The 23867-nt window shown below is 49.1% G+C and overlaps 1 protein-coding gene across 3 annotated transcripts in view; it reads left to right on the top strand.

Annotated features, from left to right (window-relative positions):
- Positions 1-23867, top strand: part of MLXIPL (MLX interacting protein like) — a 138997-nt gene that overhangs the window by 113758 nt on the left and 1372 nt on the right. For 2 of the 3 annotated variants that reach the window (XM_075333292.1, XM_075333291.1), the window contains exons 11-16: positions 521-749; positions 2670-2746; positions 5091-5210; positions 14675-14802; positions 22341-22464; positions 23359-23488. In XM_075333292.1, coding sequence (XP_075189407.1) covers positions 521-749; positions 2670-2746; positions 5091-5210; positions 14675-14802; positions 22341-22464; positions 23359-23488 — 808 coding nt within the window. Of the gene's footprint in view, positions 1-520; positions 750-2669; positions 2747-5090; positions 5211-14674; positions 14803-22340; positions 22465-23358; positions 23489-23867 lie in introns of those variants that run through there. The other variant, XM_075333293.1, reaches the window with a different exon arrangement.

Here is a 23867-nt window from a genome sequence, read left to right as displayed (position 1 = left end):
GTTTATGGCTGGTTGCATGTGGGCGCAGACCTGATCTGCCCAGTTAGTGACTTCCACTGGATTCAGGTCAAATTCGGGTCACAAACCAAACTTTATCTAAAGTCCTGATGAAGCCACCGAATTTCAACAGGCCCGCTCATCTCTAGTCTTTACTAATTTAGGGCACTAACTATAACAGCATAGAGGGAATATGTGTGTGATAAATGTATTGTATGTAGCCTTGTATGTGATGTTTCGGGGCTATTTGTTTATGAAAATATCAGTTGTGTACAGGGAGTCAGAGTTATGGATTTGAAGCCAAAGTTAGTAGAAAAGTACTGACTCCAGCTTTTAGAAAAATATTATCCATTATTAATATTGGTTAATTAAACCCTGGATGGGTTATTTGTTTCAGAATGTATTTCTTCAGTTACGTAGTTTGTTCAGATAGTAATCAGGGCTCTAACTTCCAGGAGAAATGTCACTGCGCATATAGGAATGATGATGGTAAAATGCTTATAGTCTTTGTGTTCCCACCTAGACAGGCGACAGGTCTGATGCAATGTCTTTTCCTGGTATTGCTGTGCCCGTCGTTTCAACCTTACCTTCATCTTCCACGAGAGGAGCTCTGAGTTTTGCTCCCCCTCCAGCAATATATCTTAGTCCTGTTTTGTGTTCCTCAAGTAACAAAACAGTTTCTGGAACCACAACCTTGACATGTTCTCCCCTACTACCTAAATCTGAAAGACTGTCGCCAACAACCACCTGTGGTGAGTCCATTGTCATTGTCTTCACATTTTTTCTTGCAGTTGTATGTTATAATTTTGTAGTCCTTTATATAATACTATATTATTCCATAATATACTGAATCTCCACTTTCTATCACCATGTCGTGTTAACTTTTATGTCGGCAACAGCAGCTATCTCAGGCCTTCTACTTACTATTTAGAGGGACTTTCAAGGGAAGATAAGTTTGGGTTCCATAGGATAGGTGATAACTGATAGATCGGTGGGGGGGCCAACTGCTGGAAACAACATCAATCAGCAGAATAGGAAACTTTTATTCCATTCATATGTAGGAGCACTGTGTATGTCATATTGCCGCTCCCTTCATTCCCTATGGGCTGCTGAGCTCTGCACCCGGCAGCCCCATAGAGAGTGCATGGAGCAACGGTTGGGCATGTTGAATGCTTCTTCTGTCTAACATAAATGAAGGTGCTCCATCAGTCGGTTAGTGTTGGGTCCCAGCAATTAGATCCCCACGATTAGTGGCACGTCAGCGACATGATTTGCAGGAGCGATTTGAACACTGGCTCTTTGCAAATACCGCACATGTGCACAATGTTGCTCCTCCCTGTGAATGCGCAATGGAGTATGTCCTGGCTTAACGGTGCACAGTACATGCATAGGGAGGAACTAATCATGTTGGACGCAGACAGCTGTATAAGATGTCCACATTTACAGTATAAAAGCATAGGGACGGTTTCTTAGCCCTAATCCTCCAATGATGACTACATTCATATTGACTGTTTTGGCTAATAAATATTTATGTGTTCTACACCTGTCCGAATCCAGCGATGCTACTGCCTCCAATGAAGCCAAGGACATACACCCAGCTTCAATACACATTCCCATCTATGGAGCACATTGTACACATGCACAATACTTGCCAGGAGTGACGCCATTCTTGCAAAAAATGTTACTCATGCCTCGTCAATTTGCAGCTTCAAATGTAATGGTATATTAATTCAACAATCACGAAACCACATAAAGGGTATTAATAGAATTCAGGGAAAAGTTTCTATACATACATAAAGGCAGTTTAGGGGGGGGCGACAAAAGGCCACTTTACACGCTGCGATATCGGTACCGATATCGCTAGCGTGGGTACCCGCCACCATCGGTTGTGCGACACTGGCAAATTGCTGCCCGTGGCGCACAACATCGCCCGGACCGTCACACTACTTACCTGCTTAGTGATGTCGCTGTGACCGGCGAACCGCCTCCTTTCTAAGGGGGCGGTCCGTGCGGCATCACAGTGACATCACTAAGCGTCCGCCCAATCAAAGCGGAGGGGCGGAGATGAGCGGGACGTAACATCCCGCCCACCTCCTTCCTTCCGCATTGCGGGCGGCAGCAGGTAAGGTGAGGTTCCTCGTTCCTGCAGTGTCACACATAGCGATGTGTGCTGCCGCAGGAGCGACGCACTACATCGTACATGCTGCAGCAGCGATATTTGAGAAGGGACCCCCATGTCACCAATGAGCGATTTTGAATGTTTTTGCGACGATTCAAAATTGCTCATAGGTGTCACACACAACGACATCGCTAATGCGGCCGGATGTGCGTCACAAATTCCGTGACCCCAACGACATCGCATTAGCGATGTCATAGCGTGTAAAGCGGCCTTAAGGCAGCTGTCAGGCTCCCTTAAATGTATCTCTAAACAAAGGGCATAGAGCTCAGACCTCAGATCATCCACAAAAAAATATTCTCAAACATTTACTTTAGAGCTCAGTTCACACTAGCAGTCTGACCTCTATCTTTACAGTATCCATAGAAGATCCATCATAATCCAAAATCATTTACAAATATTGATACAAAAGTCATGTAAAAGTGTCTTTACATACATAATATTTACAAGGATTTACATTTTGGTCAACTTTTCACCCTCCTTTATCCATTTTTAGGGGATGATCGAAAAGATTCGCTGACTATACCTTGTGCACAGACTACTAACTCTTGGAACAGACCTGAAAATAAGAAGGCAAGTATATACAATATATAATCCTACAAAAAACTTTGTACACTACAAACGATAAAGCAAAAAAGCATCTCTATATTAATCAATACTTAGGTACAAATAAATAAAACCATAGGGAACCACTAGATGACACCACGAGCAAAAAGATAAGTAAAAGTGGTTAAAATCGATGGCATGTCCATAGGATCAGTCATCAATGTCTGATCCACTGGGGTCCGACACCAGGCAACCCCCAAAGATCAGCTGTTCTTGGTGGCAGCAGGTGGCCCGGAAATGCTGAGATCCGGAGCTGCTGTGACAACTGATAGCGGCTGAATACTGCACATCCACCTCCCATTCAAATTAATAAGAGGCAGAGATGCAGTTTTTGAACTGAGCATTTCCGGCCACCTGCTTCTGCCGCCAGCACAGAAAACAGCTGACTGGCAGGGGTGCTGGGTGTCGGACACAGGCTGATCAAACATTGATGATGTATTCTAAAGGGTGCTTTACACGAGACGACGGATCGTGCGATGCATCGTCGGGGTCACGGTTTTCGTGACGCACATCGGGCATCATACACGACGTTGTCTCGTGTGAAACCTCTGAGCGACGCAGTATCGCTCACAAATCGGGAGTCGTGTACTCGTCGCTCAGTTTCATAATATCGTTTATTTTTACTTGTGCTGGTTGTTCATCGGTCCCGTGGCAGCACACGTCACTCCGTGTGACACCACGGGAGCGATGAACTCTACTTACCTGTGTCCCACGTCTCCCGCCGGCTATGCGTAAGGAATGAGGTGGGCGGGATGTTTACATCCCGCTCATCTCCGCCCCTCCACTTCTATTGGCCGGCGGCTGTGTGACGTCGCTGTGACGCCGAACGTCCCTCCTCATTCAGGAAGTGGACGTTCGCCGCCCACAGCGAGGTCGCTCAGCAGGTAAGTACGTGTGATGGGGGTTTCACGACTTTGTGCGACACGGGCAGAGATTTGCCCGTGACGCACAAACGATGGGGGCGGGTACGATCGATCGTGAAATCGCACGATCGTTCGTCCCGTGTAAAGCCGGCTTTAAGCGGGCTTTACATGCTACGATATTGCTAGCAATTGCTAGCGATATTGTACGCAAAAGCACCCGCCCCCGTCGTGCATGCGATTTTGTGTGATCGCTGCCACAGCGAACATTATCGGTACGGCAGCGTCACACGCACTTACCTGGTCGTCGTCGTCGCTGTGACTGCCGAACAATCCCTCCCTTAAGGGGGAGGGACGTTCGGCATCACAGCGACGTTACCGCGAAGTCACTAAGCGGCCGGCCAATCAAAACAGAGGGGCGGAGATAAGTGGGACGTAACATCCCGCCCACCTCCTTCCTTCCGCATTGCGGCCGGCGGCAGGTAAGGAGAGGTTACTCGCTCCTGCGGTGTCACACACAGCGATGTGTGCTGCCGCAGGAGCGACGAGCTACATCGATAATCAACCATTACCGATTTTTGGTTTTGGGACGACCTCTCCATGGTGAACGATTTTCACCATTTTTGAGGTCGCTTAAGGTTGCTGGTAAGTGTCACATGCTGCGATATTGTTAATGACTTCGGATGTGCGTCACTAACAACGTGACCCCGACGATAAAACATTAACGATATCGTAGAGTGTAAAGCCCCCTTTAGAGTAGGCCATCAACATTAAAGTGGTGAACAACCTCTAACATGCACAAAACAAGAAAAAAAGAGAAATGTCCATGAAAGCAATTGTTATAGGTATCAAATAACCCACATATCAATACAAAAAAGTTAATGAGTTAAACAACATGGATAAAGTTGTCCATACAGATACCTGCAGATATCATGCCTAAAACGATATGCTTACAATAAATATTTAAATGCCTACGTATTTACAGTGAATATCAGGTGCCCACCAACAATATCAATACCAATATCAAGCATCATATAGTGACCATAACATGGTATGTGTCAGGCAGGGCACTTGGAGAGAATCACTGTAGCTAATCAATACCTTATCACATGCATAAGTAAATAAGTGTAAAGCATGTCCAAAATAGTAGTGATTTGCATGGAAAGGACAGTGATCATATAGATGGGTGTAATGATAATACACAAATGAACAAAAAAACAATATGAATCTGTAAGGTAACTGCAATAGATGAATATAATGTGCAGAGAGCTCACCTGATGCAAAACGAGGCGCGGGCACCCCAACGCGCGTTTCGACATTCAGCCTTCTACTAGGCGTGTTTCAGCATTCAGCCTTTTTCTTGGGGTGTATATACAATAAGTAAAATATTTGCTTAGGTGTTCTTCATAAAATCTTAGCCTCTCAATGTATGTCATTACCGTGTGTCTTAGGTGGAAAGCCGACGTATAACGCATATCTCAGCAGAGCAGAAACGTCGTTGTAACATTAAACTGGGCTTCGACACACTGCAGAATCTGGTGACAAATCTACATGGACAGCACAACAACAAGGTATTATATGTGTCATTCAATGCACATTGTGAGGTGCTTGATGCACACATAGAAATCACCACTTCTTATCCGCATCTGCTGTGTTAGCATTCATAAAATTGGAAATGTTTCTTTGTTTTTTTTGTCTGCATGTAAAAAATGGCGGCATTCACAAGTTTGATTTGTATTCTGGATCAGACTCTTCTATTATAAGTCAATGGGTGCGCCAAAATGGATCACAAACAGGTTAAGATCTGTATTTCATGCGTATTTCATTGATCCATTACAATTAGAGATGAGCAAACCCAAACAGTAAAGTTCAGTGTTTGTACTGAACACGGACTTTACAAAAAATTTAGTGCTTACGTATGCAAACCACTCACACGAGCATTGCTGTGCTCAGATACGCTCGGTGCTCAGCCAAGTATGAGCTGCTTGCAGTGTTTGAATGGCCTGCACTTGGGTAAAATCAGTTTTATCGGATGTAGTGTGTTCCAAAAAAAAACCAAACAAAACAAAAAGAAAAACCCTGGCCTCCCCCAGAAGTATCTGTCTATAACTGGCTGTATGTGGATTGAGAGCCAAATTGCCCAATCAGTGACGTCCAAAGTTGTATGGGCTCCGGGATCAAGTTCAGGTCAAGTCTGGGTCCGTAAGAGAACTTTATATAAAGTCCAGCTGAACCCGAACTTCAATGAGTCCATTCATCTCTAATTACAATTATTTAGAAGCAGTATGGAAAATAAGTATTTGATACACTGCCATTTTTGTAAGTTTTTCCACCGAGAAAGAATGGAAAGGTCTGTAATTTATCGCAGGTACACTTCAACTGTGACAGACAGACCCAAAAAATCCAGAAAATTACATAGTATGATTTTTAAACAATTAATTTGTATTTTATTGCATGAAATAAGTATTTGATCACCTACCAACCTGCAAGAATTTTGTCTCACGTAGATTTGATATTGTTTCTATAAGAAGCCCTCCTACTCTGCACTCATTACCTGTATTAATTGCACCTGTTTAAACTCGTTACCTGTATAAAAGACACCTGTCCACACAAGCAATCACACTCCAACCTCTTCACTATGGCCAAGACCAAAAAGCTGTCTAAGTGCACCAGGGACAAAATTGTAGACCTGCACAAGGCTGGGATAGGCAAGCAGCTTGGATGAGAAGGCAACAACTGTTGATGCAATTATTAGAAAGTGGAAAACACAAAAGATGGCAGTCAATCTTACTCGATCTGAAGCTCCATGCAGGATCTCACCTAGTGGAGTAAGGATGATTCTGAGAAAGGTCAGTTATCAGCCTAGAACCACACAGGAGGGCCTCATCAATGACCTGAAAAGAGCTGGGACCACATTCTCAAAGATTACCGCTAGTCACACACTACCCCGTCATCGAATAAAATCCTGCAGGTCACGCAAGGTCCCCCTGCTCACGCCAGCACATCTCCAGGCCCATTTAAAGTTTGCCAATGATCATCTGGATGATCCAGAAGTGGCATGGAAGAAGGTCATGTGGTCAAATGAGGCCAAAATTGAACTTTTTGGTATCAACTAAACTCACCGTGTTTGGAGGTAAAAGGATGAATACAACCCCAAGAATACCATCCCAACCGTGAAGCATGGGGGTGAAACCTCATACGTTGGGGTTGATTTTCTGTAAAGGGGAGAGGACAACTGCACCATATTGAAAAGAGGATGGATAGGGTCATGTATTGCAAGATTTTGGCCAACAACCTCCTTCTCTCAGTAAGAGCATTAAAGATGGGTTGGGGTTGGGTCTTCCAGCATGGCAATGCCATGAAACACACAGCCACACAGCCAGAGTAACTAAGGAGTGTCTTCGTAATACTCATTTCTTTATTGCTTCATTGGGGGACACAGAGACCATGGGTTGTATGCTGCTGCCACTAGGAGGCGACACTAAGCAAAACAAGGAAAACTCCTCCTATGCAGTATACACCCACCAACTGGCAATCATTCCTCAGTTTAAGCTTAGTTTCCATAGGAGGTGGACACACTTGGGGCTGCTCTCAGCCCCTCAGGTTTGTATTTTTAATATTTTCCTTTTTTTTGTTTCAGACACAGCTCGTCGGGTGACAGGGTGTAATAGCTCACCCTGCTCTCCCCCCTAACCGGTGGCACAGAAGTGGGGTCCGCCACTTCCGTTGTCCTCCGTGTCTGTCTGGCAGGACCCTACCCCCCTAACACTCTCAAGACTGTTTGGGGGGCATCCGCACAGAGGGACAGGTGGATGGTCCTTGCCCCCCTCCCCCTGCACGCTCGTCCTCCACAGCCGGTCTCATCAGGGAGGGGAGACGAAAAATCACACTGGAAGATACCCGTCTCCCTATATCTTTCCCAGGAGCCCAGGATCAAGCCAGGATCAAGGAGGACTATCAGCCATCGGGACAGGTACTCATCCATTGTCCTGGGTCATGGGGGGCTCCGTTAAAAAAAAAAAAAAAAAAAAGGAAAGGGAAAAAAAAGGATTAGGATCCATAGGATTAGCTTACCCCGGGTCAGCTCCCCTTTAGACAGGCACTGCCCCCGTCTCTCCCTCCCGTCCTCGGCGCTGTTCACCGGCTCCCCCTGCGGCCTCATCCCTAATTTAGCCCCCGGCTTCTCCGGCCTAGCTCCCGTCCGGCCACGCCCCCTCCAGGCCGGCCTATCGCGCGGGTCCTTGCTTCCCAGCAGGCCCGCCCGCTCCTACAGCCATTCCCAGCAGCCCTCTGCGCGCCCTTTTCTATCCATTCACGGGCCTTCTCTCTCTCAGCCAATCCCTGCAGTCCTTCCCTCTGCAGCGTGCCGTTTTTTCGCGCTCCTTTCCTGCTCCTCCCCCAGCCCGGACACCCTCAGCAGCGCCATTACAGCCCTGCGATCCCTCTGTGCGGCGGCAGCGTTCCAGGTGCAGCCTCCGACCCCGTACCCTGCAGCTCCCCGGAGCCCCCACCTCTTCTTCCTCAGCCTGCAGCTTCAGACAGGACACAGCGCCAGCTTCAGACAGGACACAGCGCCAGCACACACAGGACGCCAGAATCTGGGTAAGCTCTGCCACTGGGAGGCAGCTCCTTCCCCAGTACCCATCCACCTGGCATCCTCTGCTCTGTTTCTTCTCTCCCTCCCTGCTGTCCCATGTCCAGCACAAGAGCGACCTGCTCTCAGCCACAGGCCATAGTACTTCACTTCGCCTGCACCTCTTGTCTAAAAAAGTTTCCCTCAGGGCAGTCCTCCCCATCTGCCTAGCCTGTAGCACCCCTAGCATGACTACTACGGAGCCCCCCACCGCCCGTAACGAGGACTCGGTCCCCACACCTGAGTGGGCCACAGCTCTCTCTCAGTCCGTGGACAACCTAACTAAGGTATCTCAAACCTTAGTTTCAGCCATAGAGCGTCTGCCCGCTTCCACCTCTGGAGTCCCCCCGGTGACCCAGAGCGAGTCTGAGCCCGCAGCGCCACCAGCCCGGCAGGGCAGAACACACAGGAGGTCTAGGAAGCGGTCCTTCTCGGGGTCATCCTCCAGCTCCCCTAGCCCCTCTATGGCCTCCAGAGCAATACGCTCTCTATCTCCTACCTCATCTGCGGCAGCCCCAGATTCGGACCAGGACCCTGATTCTGACTCCGATCTGGACTCTGAACATATCTCCAAGCTGACCAGTATGATGGACAGTTTGGTCATTGCCGTCAACCAGACCCTAGAGGTGAAGGATGTAGATCCGGCTCCTACCAGTCAATCGGTCCCTTTCAAAAGGGCCAAGAAGCTGCCAAGAAGCTTTGGCAACCATAGGGAATTTGAGGACGTTTTCTCTAGACAGTGGGAACATCCCGACAAGCGTTTCCAGAGGCGCAAGCGGGCACAGGTCCTTTATCCATTTCCACCGGAACTTCTTCAGAAGTGGTCAGTGTCTCAGGACCATAGAATCCTTAGCCAAGTCGGCCTTTGAAGCCTCCGGCTCCGCCATCACTCCAGCCTTTGCATCCACCTGGGTCTCCAAGGCTGTCTCCGCATGGGCAAAGCTCCGTCGGCGTGGTATCCTGGCTGAAGCTCCCAGCCCCGAGCTGGCAGATCTGGCAGATCAGATCGCAGATGCCGGAAAGTATCTAGTTGCTGCGTCCCTCGACTCTGCTGCTTCCGCAGCCCTGGCAGCCGGCAACATTACTGCAATCCGCAGAGCCTTGTGGCTTAAAGCGTGGAACGCGGACTCAGCATCCAAAAAGTCTCTCACCAGTCTTCCCTTTTTTAGTGCCAGACTCTTCGGAGAAAAGCTGGACAAGATCATCTCTGAGGCTACTGGGGGCAAAAGTACCTTCCTTCCCCAACGAAGGATCCCCCGTGCCCCTCCCAAACGACGGGTTTTTCCCTTTCGTCCCTTTCGTCAATTTTCTACCAACACCAACACACATCGGGAGCGGTCACCAGCACGGCAGGAGAGACGGAAGCCCTCCTTTAAGGCAACACCCCACTGGCGTTCCTGGCGTTCCCGTGGCCAGCAGTCCAAGACCTCCAGCTCCAGATCTAACAGATTCTCCTCCGCATGACTGGGCTCCCATTCCCGGATCCTCATCCAGGGTCGGCGATCGCCTCCGCATGTTCAGAAGCGCGTGGCTTTCCGTGATAGACGACGCCTGGGTCCGAGACGTCGTCTCTCACAGCTACAAGATAGAGTTGTCTTCTCTCCTACGCTCGCGCTTCGTCAAGTCCAAACCCCCCAAGGATCCCTCTCTCACCAAGGGATTCTTCGCAGCCATCCAGTCCATGCGAGACTCTGGGGTCATCACCCCCGTCCCCCCTCAAGACCGATTTCGGGGTTTTTAAGCAAACCTTTTCGTTGTCCCGAAGAAGAATGGCACAGTCCGTCCCATTCTGGACCTGAAGCGCCTCAACAGGCGGGTCCGCCTCCGTCGATTCCGCATGGAGTCTCTGCGCTCAGTGATAGCATCCATGGAACCCAGGGAGTTCCTTTGTTCGGTGGACATCCAGGACGCCTATCTCCACATCCCGATCTTTCCAGCTCATCAGAGATTCTTACGCTTCGTGGTTCAGGAGCAACACTTTCAATTCACAGCTCTCCCATTCGGGCTCTCGACAGCTCCCAGAGTCTTCACCAAGATGATGGCAACTGTCATGGCTATTCTTCGGACCCGGGGAATTCTAGCCATCCCGTACCTGGACGACATTTTGATCAAGGCTCCCTCGGCGTCGGAGTGCCGCGACAGCCTCAACATCACTTTGGATACGCTAGACCATCTCGGCTGGTTGATCAACAGACCAAAGTCATCTCTGATCCCGGCTCAACGCATCTCATTCCTCCGCATGATCTTCGACACCGCACAGGCGAAGGTTCTTCTGCCCAAGGACAAGCTCTCAGCTATCCTCAGGGGGATTTGGAAGCTCCAACGCGCACCCCGTTGCTCTCTTCGGTACTGCATGAGCATTCTCGGAAAAATGGTGGCATCAATGGAAGCGGTGCCCTACAGTCAATTCCATACTCGCCCTCTTCAGGGTCTCCTTCTAGCAACATGGGACAAGTCTCTTCACTCCCTGGATCGACCAATCGCGCTCCCTCCTTGAGTCAGAGAGTCATTGGAATGGTGGAAACGCTCTCCCCTCACCCTCCAAGGGAGATTATTTCTTCCCCTTCGATGGAAGGTCATCACGACATACGCCAGCCTGCTAGGCTGGGGAGCCACATTCCAAGACCTTACAGTTCAGGGTCGCTGGACCGAGCCGGAAACAAGCTTCCCATAAACATCTTGGAACTCAGATCATTTCGCCTGGCTCTCCTTCACTGGGAGTCCCTGCTTCTAGGACACCCGATTTGGGTACAGTCCGACAATGCGACCACTGTGGCCTACATAAACCATCAGGGCGGAACACGCAGCCGAGCGGCGATGAAGGAGGTATCTCAAATCCTCGACTGGGCCGAACAGAACATCCCAGCGATCTCAGCGGTCCACATCCCGGGAATGGACAATTGGGCCGCCGACTTCCTCAGCCGAGAAGGACTCGACGCGGGAGAGTGGTCCCTCAATCCCAGAATCTTCCAGCAGATCTGTTCCAGGTGGGGGACCCCCGACGTAGATCTCCTGGCCTCCAGGTGGAATCACAAGGTGCCCCAGTTCGTCTCCAGAGCAAGAGACCCACTGGCGCTCGCAACGGACGCCCTAGCGTTTCCCTGGTCGCAGTTCTCTCTGCCGTACCTCTTTCCTCCGCTTCCGCTTATCCCCAAATTAGTCAAGAAGATCAAATCGGAAGGAGTACCGGTGATTCTCTTGGCCCCGTCGCCCGTGGTACGCAGAACTCGTGCACCTTCTCGCCGACGTTCCGTGGAGACTTCCAGACGTCCCGGAACTTCTCACTCTGGGACCTTTTCTTCACCAGAATTCACAGTCGCTCAATTTAACGGCATGGCCGTTGAAGCCGCAGTACTAACTTCTTCGGGATTCTCAGAAAGGGTCGTCCAAACAATGATTAAAGCACGGAAGCCTTCCTCTTCTCACATCTACCACCGTACGTGGAAGGCCTACTTCCGCTGGTGTGAAGCTAACCAGGTCACAGCCATGACCTTCTCCCTACCAGTTCTGTTGTCAATCCTGCAGTCTGGTCTGGATGCAGGGTTGGCACTCAGCTCTCTCAAAGGGCAAGTGTCTGCTCTTTCCATTCTCTTCCAGAAGAGGATTGCCTCTCACTCACAGGTTCGCACATTCATCCAAGGGGCCGCTCATTCAGTGCCCCCCGTTCAGCCTCCTGTGGAGCCCTGGGACCTCAACCTAGTTCTGTCCATTCTTCAGCATACCCCCTTCGAACCTATTCAGGAGGTGTCTCTAACGTTCCTTTCTTGGAAGGTCGCCTTCTTAGTTGCCATCACATCAATCAGGCGGATATCTGAACTAGCGGCGCTTTCCTGCCGCTCTCCCTATCTCGTCTTCCACCAGGATAAGGTAGTCCTCCGGCCGGTACCGTCCTTTCTTCCCAAGGTGGTCTCCTCTTTCCATCTCAACGAGGACATTGTTCTTCCCTCCTTTTGCCCGAATCCTTCTCACCCTCGTGAGATTCTTCTCCACAAGCTGGACTTGGTCAGAGTCTCATTTCAGACGGTCGGATTCCCTATTTGTGCTTCCATCCGGCCCTCGCAGAGGCCTACCTGCCTCCAAGTCCTCCATTGATCGATGGATCCGCTCTGCCGTGCTGGAAGCCTACCGGGTAAGAGGGAGAACGCGCCCACTCAGGATTACGGCCCATTCCACCAGGGCGGTGGCAGCCTCTTGGGCGGTCCGTCACCACGCTCCAGCGTCGCAGCTTTGCAAAGCGGCCACCTGGTCTTCGCTCCACACCTTCACAGAGTTCTACAGGGTCCACACCTTCGCATCGTCTGATGCGAGCCTCGGTAGACGAGTTCTGCAGGCTGCAGTGGACCGAGGTCAGCCCTGAGAGTAACATTAGACCCACCCGTGGGACTGCTTTAGGACGTCCCATTGTCTCTGTGTCCCCCAATGAAGCGATAAAGAAAAGTAGATTTTGGGTACTCACCGTAAAATCTCTTTCTTGGAGCCTTCATTGGGGGACACAGCACCCGCCCTTGTGTTGGACATATGTTACTGTTGAATGTTGAGTTTAATGTTCACTTCTGTAAGATTGTTCGTTCTTTACTTGTTGTCTCCTATTGCTTTCTCACTAACTGAGGAATGATTGCCAGTTGGTGGGTGTATACTGCATAGGAGGAGTTTTCCTTGTTTTGCTTAGTGTCGCCTCCTAGTGGCAGCAGCATACAACCCATGGTCTCTGTGTCTCCCAATGAAGGCTCCAAGAAAGAGATTTTACGGTGAGTACCCAAAATCTACTTTTCAAGGTCTTGGAGTGGCCTAGCCAGTCTCCAGACCTGAACCCAATAGAAGATCTTAGGAGGGAGTTGAAACACAATGTTGCCCAGTGACAGTCCCAAAACCTAAAAGAGCTATATGGAGGAGTGGGCCAAAATCTCTGCTGCAGTGTGTGCAAAATTGGTCAAGAACTACGGGAAACGTCTGACCTCTGTAATTGCAAACAAAGGTTTCTGTACCAAATAATAAGTTCTGGGTTTTTTTTCTATTGTATGAAGTACTTATTTCAATCAATAAAATTCAAATTAATTGTTTAAACATGTAATTTTCTGGATTTTATTCTTTCTGTCACTGTTGTAGTGCACCTACAATAAAAATTACAGATGTCTCCATTCTTTGTAGGAGGGAAAACTTGTAAAATGGGCAACGTATCAAATACTTATTTTCCTCACTGTACGAGACTGTATTTGACCATTATTATTTATTACATTGTTCATGTTAAAACTGCGTGTCATATGCATATGCAAATCAGACACACAGATGGAACATGGGCGTAAAAAACTAAAGTATCGATGCAACATGGAGATGAAAAATAGACATAGGTAGCACAATAATGGATGCAAAAACATTTATTTCTTTTTACAAAAAATAGATGTTTTTGCATCTTTTCGAGTTATCCCAGCTTTACGCATTCACATCAGCACTTAAAAATGTCACCCATTATTGATCAAGAAACAAATAACGATTTTTCATCCGTACGCCAGCTGTGTGACCATTTTGCACCTCCATATGGAATACATGTCTTACATGAGCAATTTAATAAAAAGTCAAATACAGTTTTCTATCTTAATAATTGGAATAGATCCATGAAAAATGTATGACGTCTAGAAGGTAACCCACATGTGACACTTTTCTTGACCACCCATTCATTTATAATGGGTGAATGCGAATCAAAGTAGTGCAGGCTGCAATTTTATTTTTTTTTACATGGAAATCATTGGTGTCCATATAGAAAACATTAATATGAACGACCATATTGACTTTTATGGGTCAGTGTGCTGTCTGTATGGTATCAGAGAACACATGGACCAATTATACGCCCTTCTGAACGAGCCCTAACTAGACCATTGAAACATTGCCCAGAAACCACGTCAAGGTGTTCAGTATGCACTAGTTCAGACTATGAGATTAGGAAGTGCCAGCATTTTTTCTAGTTTGCATTATGGAGTCATGTCCTTTGTCTGCTCCCTCCTCCCAGTTATTTCAGGTATTTTAATTTTCCTTTTGCAGGTTCTATTCTAATCCATATAAAAGGTCAGTTTTTACAAGAGAGACATAGAAATTATATTAAGACACAGATGAGAGTTACACCTTGATGTGGTATCTAGGCACAAGTGAATTTGGCCACCTTTATTTGCTAAGTAACTCATATTTTTCAAAAAAACATTTTCCTGGCAGTAATGCGTATTCATATTCCAATATTCACCATCTACATTCTTGTTTTTTCTACTTCCCTTTACTTGAGTGCAACTGCTATTTTGGATATTGCCCCTAATTACAAACAGCAATGCAAAATACTGCCCTAAACTGCACTGTGTGAATAAGGCCTAATAGTTATGTCAGCGACAAGTAGTAACACAATACTGATCTTTTTAGTTCAGCAAGGCCACCATCTTGCAGAAGACGGCTGAATATATCTGTAAGCTGCAGCAGGAGAGGACCCAGCTACAGGAAGAATCCCAGCGTCTGCGCCGTCAGGTACAGGAGCTCAGTGACACCATCAAGTAAGCAAGAAAGAAACATTCATTAAGAATTGAAATAGTAACATAAACCAGAAGTGGGCTGAGGAAAGAAAAAAAGAAATATGGCGCCTCCTAGCGACATAACGTCAGAATGGGTTTGTAACCCCAGGTTGTTACCGAGCGCACAGTATTATACCAATGCTTCACATTGTGCAGCTATGACCAATTACCAAATTGTGCAGCGAGGAGGCACACTAGTGGGGTCACCGTGTGTTATGGTTCTGAGTGTAGGAGGAACCAGGGGATATAACCGCTCCGAAGCATTTGTGATATCCGAACCTCCATGAAAATAATTTACCTAAAGTTCAGAGTAAAATGCTGAGTCTGGGGGGATCCAGCAGGATCGAAATTCAAGGAATGTTCTTTGTTTGTTGAGCTTTTAGACTTTTGAATAACATTTGATAAAAAACATAAAGTCATAATAATAGCAGCAGACGTCTTATATTAGTACCGTATTTTTCGGATTATAAGACACACTTTTCTTTGTCGCTCCATTGGGAGACCCAGACAATTGGGTGTATAGGCTATGCCTCCGGAGGCCGCACAAAGTATTACACCAAAAGTGTAAAGCCCCTCCCCTTCTGCGTATACACCCCCCGTGCTCCCACGGGCTCCTCAGTTTTTTGCTTTGTGCGAAGGAGGCAGACATGCACGCATAGCTCCACAGCTTAGTCAGCAGCAGCTGCTGACTATGTCGGGTGGAAGAAAAGAGGGCCCATAACAGGGCCCCCAGCATGCTCCCTTCTCACCCCACTCTTGTCGGCGGTGTTGTTAAGGTTGAGGTATCCATTGCGGGTACGGAGGCTGGAGCCCACATGCTGTTTTCCTTCCCCATCCCCCTTAGGGCTCTGGGTGAAGTGGGATCCTATCGGTCTCCAGGCACATGAGACCGTGCTCCATCCACAGCTCCTGAGGACTCTGCTGGATAGGAGCCGAGTATCGTTCAGGGACATGGCCCTGCTACTTTGAGGTACTCTGTGTCCCCGTGGGGACCGCGCACAGCAACACTCCAGCATTGCTGGGTGTGCTAGTGCACCGGGGACCGCGGCGCTGACTGCGTTTGTGCCATTACACACTGCAGCGTCGCTGAGTGTGTTAGTGTATGGGGACTGCCGCGCTGACCGCCGCTGCCATTGTTATCACTGCGGCGCGGCTGGGACTGTTAGTGCGCCGGGGACTTCCGCGCCGACCGCGCTTATACGGCGGCCGCGCTGATAACTCGAGTCCCCGGCTTTTGCGGCCTAGTCTCTTTTTCTTCCCGCCCCCAGCCCTGCCAGTCAGGTGAAGGGCGGGACGCTGTACAGGACGGCAGCACTGAGGGCTGGAGCATGCTTTGCATACTCCACCCCCCTCACTGTGCACAGTGGGGCACCAGTTCCCGCACTTTCTGGGTCACGCCCACGGCTCCCTCCTCTCCTCAGGACGCCGGCAGCCATTCCTGTCAGCTCCCCTGACGCTGCAGAGGGGAGACAAGCTCTGGGGGACCCAGGCAGGGATGCTGGTGGCCACACAACCGCTTTAAGCGGGCGGTAATCAGCACCTGAGGTGCTGGCCCCACTTGTGCTGAAGTGTAATTATAGATTATATGTTTATAGGCTATACTTTACACTGTATGGTGCACGGTGGATTTCTGGCTATATACCCTATTGTGTTGCTCAGGGGAGACAACAGCATGGCACCCACAAGAGGCAGGGGTGCCAAAACACAGGCTTACTATGCTGCCTGCGCCGCATGTACGACCTCGCTACCGGCAGGTTCCACTGACCCTCATTGTGTGCACTGCTCGGCCCCTGTGGCACTTGCTCAGCCAGAGCCTCTGCTAAGGGGGGCCCAGGGGGAACCACCAGCTAACACTGTCCAGGTGACAGGGACGGAGTTTGCAGTTTTTACTGACAGACTTTCTGAGACTATGGCTAAGATTCTAGAAGCTTTGCAGTTCAGACCGGTATCTCAGACCATGGGCACTGTGGAATCATTGCCCCCTGGTTCCCCTCAGTTGGAACAACAATGTTCCCCCGGGGTGTCTCATAGATCCCAGGGTGAGGTCTCTGACACGGACCGCAGCCCCAGACCGCCTAAGCGAGCTCGCTGGGAAATCCCCTGGACCTCATCACATTGTTCAGGGTCTCAGAAGGGGGACTCTCTGTATGATGAAGCGGAGGTAGCTGATCAGGATTCGGATCCTGAGGCCGCTCTCAACCTTGATACTCCTGATGGTGACGCCATAGTGAATGATCTTATCGCGTCCATACATCAAATGTTGGATATTTCTCCCTCGGCTCCTCCAGTAGAGGAGTCAGCCTCTCAGCAGGAGAAATTCCGTTTCAGGTTCCACAAGCGTACAACGAGTATGTTTCTGGATCACTCCGACTTCAGAGAGACAGTCCAGAAACACCGAGTTTGTCCAGATAAGCGTTTTTTCCAAGCGCCTTAAGGATACACGTTATCCCTTCCCCCCGGACGTGGTCAAGGGCGGGACTCAGTGTCCCAAGGTAGATCCTCCAATCTCCAGACTGGCGGCTAGATCCATAGTTGCTGTTGAAGATGGGGCTTCACTCAAGGATGCCACTGACAGACAGATGGAGCTCTGGTTGAAATCCATCTATCAAGCTATCGGCGCGTCTTTTGCTCCAGCATTCGCAGCCGTATGGGCACTCCAAGCTATTGCAGCGGGTCAAGCGCAAATTGACGCACTCACACGTACGTCTGCGCCGCAAGGGGCGTCCATAACTTCTCAAACGTCGGCATTTGCGTCCTACGCTATTAATGCTGTCCTGGACTCTGCGAGCCTACGGCGGTTGCAGCCGACAATTCGGTGGCAATACGCAGAGCCTTGTGGCTACGGGAATGGAAGGCAGATTCGGCTTCCAAAAAGTGCTTAACCGGTTTGCCATTTTCTGGCGACCGTTTGTTTGGTGAGAGGCTGGATGAAATCATCAAACAATCCATGGGAAAGGAAACATCCTTACCCCAGGCCAAACCAAAATTACCCCAACAGAGGAGGGGACAGTCGAGGTTTCGGTCCTTTCGGGGTGCGGGCAGGTCCCAATTCTCCTCGTACAAAAGGCCTCAGAAGGATCAGAGGAACTCCGATCCATGGCGGTCTAAGTCAGAGACATTCTGTCTCACGGTTACAGGATAGAGTTCGGCTCTCGTCCTCCGACTCGATTTTTCAGAACATCTCCGCCTCCCGAGCGAGCCGATGCTCTTCTGCAGGCGCTGGGCACTCTGAAGACAGAAGGAGTGGTGGTCCCTGTTCCTGTTCAGCAACAGGGTCACGGTTTTTACTCCAACCTGTTTGTGGTTCCAAAGAAGGACGGGTCTTTCCGTCCTGTCCTGGACCTAAAACTGCTCAACAAACACGTAAAGACCAGGCGGTTCCGGATGGAATCCCTCCGCTCCGTCATCGCCTCAATGTCCCAAGGAGATTTCCTTGCATTGATCGATATCAAAGATGCTTATCTCCACGTACCGATTGCTCCAGAGCATCAGCACTTCCTGCGCTTCGCCATAGGAGACGAACACCTGCAGTTCGTGGCACTGCCGTTCGGCCTGGCGACAGCCCCACGGGTTTTCACCAAGGCCATGGCTGCAGTAGTTGCGGTCCTCCACTCTCAGGGTCACTCGGTGATCCCTTACTTAGACGATCTGCTGGTCAAGGCTCCCTCTCAAGAGGCATGCCAGCACAGCCTCACCGCGACTCTGGAGACTCTCCAGAGTTTCGGGTGGATCATCAATTTTCCAAAGTCAAATCTGACACCGGCCCAATCGCTGGCATATCTTGGCATGGAGTTTCATACCCTCTCAGCGATAGTGAAGCTTCCGCTGAACAAGCAGCGCTCACTGCAGACGGGGGTGCAATCTCTCCTTCAAGGTCAATCACACCCCTTGAGGCGCCTCATGCACTTCCTGGGGAAGATGGTGGCAGCAATGGAGGCAGTCCTGTTCGCGCAGTTTCACCTGCGTCCTCTTCAATGGGACATCCTACGCAAATGGGACAGGAAGCCGACGTCCCTCGACAGGAACGTCTCCCTCTCTCAGGCAACCAAAGCTTCCCTTCGGTGGTGGCTTCATCCTACTTCATTATCGAAGGGGAAATCCTTCCTACCCCCATCCTGGGCGGTGGTCACGACGGACGCGAGTCTGTCAGTTTGGGGATTAGTTTTTTCTCCACCACAGGGCTCAGGGTACGTGGACTCGGCAAGAGTTCTCACTTCAGATCAATGTTCTGGAGATCAGGGCAGTGTATCTAGCCCTAAAAGCGTTCCAGCAGTGGCTGGAAGGCAAGCAGATCCGAATTCAGTCGGACAACTCCACAGCGGTGGCTTACATCAACCACCAATGAGGAACACGCAGTCGGCAAGCCTTCCAGGAGGTCCGGCGGATTTTGATGTGGGTGGAAGCCACGGCCTCCACCATCTCCGCAGTTCACATCCCGGGCGTGGAAAACTGGGAAGCAGATTTTCTCAGTCGCCAGGGCATGGACGCAGGGGAATGGTCCCTTTACCCGGACGTGTTTCAGGAGATCTGTTGCCGCTGGGGGATGCCGGACGTCGACCTAATGGCATCCCGGCACAACAACAAGGTCACGGCATTCATGGCACGTTCTCACGATCACAGAGCTCTGGCGGCAGACGCCTTAGTTCAGGATTGGTCGCAGTTTCAACTCCCTTATGTGTTTCCTCCGCTGGCACTGTTGCCCAGAGTGTTACGCAAGATCAGGACCGACTGCCGCCGCGCCATCCTCGTCGCTCCAGACTGGCCGAGGAGGTCGTGGTACCCGGATCGGTGGCATCTCACGGTCGGCCAACCGTGGGCACTAGCAGACCGACCAGACTTGCTGTCTCAAGGGCCGTTTTTCCATCTGAATTCTGCGGCCCTCAACCTGACTGTGTGGCCATTGAGTCCTGGATCTTAGCGTCTTCAGGATTATCTCAAGAGGTCATTGCCACTATGAGACAGGCTAGGAAACCAACGTCCGCCAAGATCTACCACAGGACGTGGAAGATATTCCTGTCATGGTGCTCTGATCAGGGTCTTTCTCCCTGGCCATTTGCCTTGCCCACTTTTCTGTCCTTTCTTCAGTCCGGATTAGAAAAGGGTTTGTCGCTTGGCTCCCTTAAGGGACAAGTCTCTGCGCTCTCTGTGTTTTTTTTTCAGAAGCGCTTGGCCAGACTTCCACAGGTACGCACGTTCCTGCAGGGGGTTTGTCACATCGTCCCTCCTTACAAACGTCCGTTGGAACCCTGGGATCTGAACAGGGTGCTGATGGTTCTTCAGAAACCACCGTTCGAGCCAATAAGGGATATTTCTCTCGCACGCCTTTCGCAGAAAGTGGTTTTCCTAGTAGCAGTCACTTCACTTCGGAGAGTGTCTGAGCTAGCAGCATTGTCATGCAAAGCCCCTTTCCTGGTGTTTCACCAGGACAAGGTGGTTCTGCGCCCGGTTCCGGAATTTTTACCTAAGGTGGTATCCCCTTTTCATCTCAATCAGGATATCTCCTTACCCTCTTTTTGCCCTCATCCAATTCACCAATGTGAAAAGGATTTGCACTTGTTAGATCTGGTGAGAGCACTCAGACTCTACATTTCTCGTACGGCGCCCCTGCGCCGCTCGGATGCACTCTTTGTCCTTGTCGCTGGCCAGCGTAAAGGGTCACAGGCTCCCAAATCAACCCTGGCTCGGTGGATCAAGGAACCAATTCTCGAAGCTTACCGTTCTGCTGGGCTTCCGGTTCCCTCAGGGCTGAAGGCCCATTCTACCAGAGCCGTGGGTGCGTCCTGGGCTTTGAGGCACCAGGCTACGGCTCAACAGGTGTGTCAGGCGGCTACCTGGTCGAGCCTGCACACTTTCACGAAACACTATCAGGTGCATACCTATGCTTCGGCGGATGCCAGCCTAAGTAGGCGAGTCCTTCAGGCGGCGGTTGCCCACCTGTAGGACGGAGCCGTTACGGCTCTATTATGAGGTATTATTTACCCACCCAGGGACTGCTTTTGGACGTCCCAATTGTCTGGGTCTCCCAATGGAGCGACAAAGAAGAAGGGAATTTTGTTTACTTACCGTAAATTCCTTTTCTTCTAGCTCCAATTGGGAGACCCAGCACCCGCCCCTGTTTTTTTGTGTACACATGTTGTTCATGTTGAATGGTTTCAGTTCTCCGATATTCCTTCGGATTGAATTTACTATAAACCAGTTTATAATTTTTTTCCTCCTTCTTGCTTTTGCACCAAAACTGAGGAGCCCGTGGGAGCACGGGGGGTATATACGCAGAAGGGGAGGGGCTTTACACTTTTGGTGTAATACTTTGTGCGGCCTCCGGAGGCATAGCCTATACACCCAATTGTCTGGGTCTCCCAATTGGAGCTAGAAGAAAAGGAATTTACGGTAAGTAAACAAAATTCCCTTCTTTTCCCAAAAATTTGGGAGGAAAATGAGGGGTGCGTCTTAAAATTTGAATGTAGCTTACCGGGAGGTGGTGGAGAGGGGTCACAGGAGGCAGGGCAATGCTGTGCTGCGGATCTGCTCTCTGCGGCGCTGCTCTGTGCAGCAGGCGGCGCGGCACTGTGCGGCAGGCGGGCAGTGAGGCTCTATACGTCATGCAGCAAGGCTCTGTGCTACGGGCAGCAAGGCTCTGTGTGGAAGGCGGGCAGCGAGGCACAGACCATTCTGAAGATGTCGGCAGTAAGTTCTTTAAATAATGGCACACAGAGTCAGCACGTGCGCAGATGGAGCTCTTGGCTCAAGTTCTCATCTGCGCACGTGCCGACTGTCTACCATTTCTTTGAAGCCTGCACCGCCGACATCTTCAGAATGGCCAGTGCCTTGCAGCGAGCACCAGCAAAAAGCAGTGCCAGCCGCCCCAGTATAGAGAAGCGCCCACTGCCCCAGCACAGAACAGTGCCCACTGCTCTAGCACAGCGCCACAGTGAGGATCTGGGCCGGCCGCAGCATCGCCGTACTCCAGCACCACCCCTGCCTCCTGTGACCACCCCCGCCCCCCCGCTCTACCACTGCTGTCGCCCCCATTCGGTAAGACACCACCAGATTGTAAAATAAACCCCATATTTTTTTTTACTTTTTTTCTCTAAATTTGGCGTGCGTCTTATAATTCAGTGCATCTTATAAAATGAAAAATATGGTAAGTTGTGTAGTAATATATGCAATTGTGGGCAAGTCCTATGAGTGGCATTATAAATAGTTATGAACTGGTCCTATGAGAGGCATTATAAACCATTTTGGACCAGTCCTAAGAAAGGCATTATAAACAGTTATGAACAAATCCTATACGTCATTATTAACAGTGGCATCAAAGATGATAGATCTGTGTACAGACAGTTTATGAAGTTTGCAAATCTGGCTGATTGCTTTTATGCCCCTACAGTCGCTACTCATTAGAGTGCAGCTTTTGCCAGGACACCTTTGGTGGGACAGAGGATTACTTGAAGCTCGGTTATGTTTAGTGCAATCAGTAAGATTATGGGTTGAAAAATAAAGACTGTACATTTCTTTCCCTATAGTGTGTGTCAGCAGCAGCTTCCAGCCTCTGGGGTGCCAGTAAGTCATCAACGCTTTCAGCACATGCGCCAAATGTTCCAGAACTATGTCCACAGCAGAACCTTACAGAACTGGAAGTTTTGGCTAGTATCCTTATTTATTGACTCCTGGTATAACTACTACTTTATATCCATGAAACTATTCTTCTTACAAACCGTTTTATACTGCTGCTAGTGTTAATCTATGGGCTAGATGAAAACCTTATGTATTTACAGACATTTTATGTGGTATCGAGATACTGCTCACTCAACAGCGTTTGAGGTAAGCAGGGAAGAGACTTTAAACAAAACGTCCAGGTTGCTTTTATTAACATGCCATAAAGCGAGCAACAAAAACAGAAAAATAAACTTCCTTTCTTTGCATGACCACAAAATACACAGTCCTAACAAAGGCACTACAATGTGCTTCAACACACAAGTCCAAACAAGGACACTTCACACAGGAGGACTTCTAACCTCCACACACAGAGAGCTAATGAATCCACCTGGACTTTATGTCTACCATACAACCCCCCGGGGGTGGGGATATGTGAGAAGCCAGTCCCATCTCTCTGACTGCTCGTAAACCTGGCCCTTGTCAGACCCTATTTACCTTCTCAGTACTATATGTAATGGAGCTAGCTTTCAGGCTTCCATCACAGAGGATAACCACCTCTGTGATACATATCTCCCCTCCATGAAATGTATGGCGGCCATCTTACAATGATCAGACTAATCTTTCCAGGTTTGCTTAGTGCATAGAGCAATATGTGTTGTCCAATATGACTATATTTTATCGAATAAATAGATGCATTAGAAATAAATGAAATTGGTGATTTATTAGTATGTAGATCAAATTAGAAATTAAAATATGTTTCAGCACTTCCAATAAACTTTAGTTTTTACTTTAAAGTGGATGTATGTGACAAGCATTGTTTCTTTTAGTATTGTATGCAATATAAAGAGAAAAAACATTCCTGTTGCTTCCCTTAACTGGTCCCAGTTCAGCATCCTCATCCGTCCCCTATTTGAATCTTTTAACCGTATGGTTTCTACAGCAAGTATGGCAGATTTAAGAGCGACATCACTGGAGTGGCTGGACCAACACTGCTCTCTGCCTGCACTGAGACCTAGTGAGTGTGGAAAGAACTATTATATGACTTCTACACCTAAAGTGTTCCTACTGTATTGTACCACTACTGTAAGAGACCATGTACTCATCAAAAGCCATGGTCAATAATTGATTTTACCCATTTCCATGCTCTACACCAAGGGATCCTCATCCTCTCCTAGAGTGTCAAATATGACACATGGTAATAAATATAGAATTGTGGTTTTAAGTCTCCCTTACACACTAAAGTCAATGGAACCTACTGATTTTATTGTAGCCGACTGACCAAGATGTATGTGTATTGTGTATGAGGTCCTTCTAAGGGGTACTCAAAGTAGAAAATGTACAGGAAGAGAAGGATGGGACATTTAGAATTCATAGAACCAAGTGTTAGAACTCGA

The sequence above is a fragment of the Anomaloglossus baeobatrachus genome, chromosome 2 (genome assembly GCF_048569485.1).
Source record: "Anomaloglossus baeobatrachus isolate aAnoBae1 chromosome 2, aAnoBae1.hap1, whole genome shotgun sequence".
In the NCBI taxonomy this organism is placed as follows: Eukaryota; Metazoa; Chordata; class Amphibia; order Anura; family Aromobatidae; genus Anomaloglossus; species Anomaloglossus baeobatrachus.
This window is presented reverse-complemented; position numbering and strand designations above follow the sequence as displayed.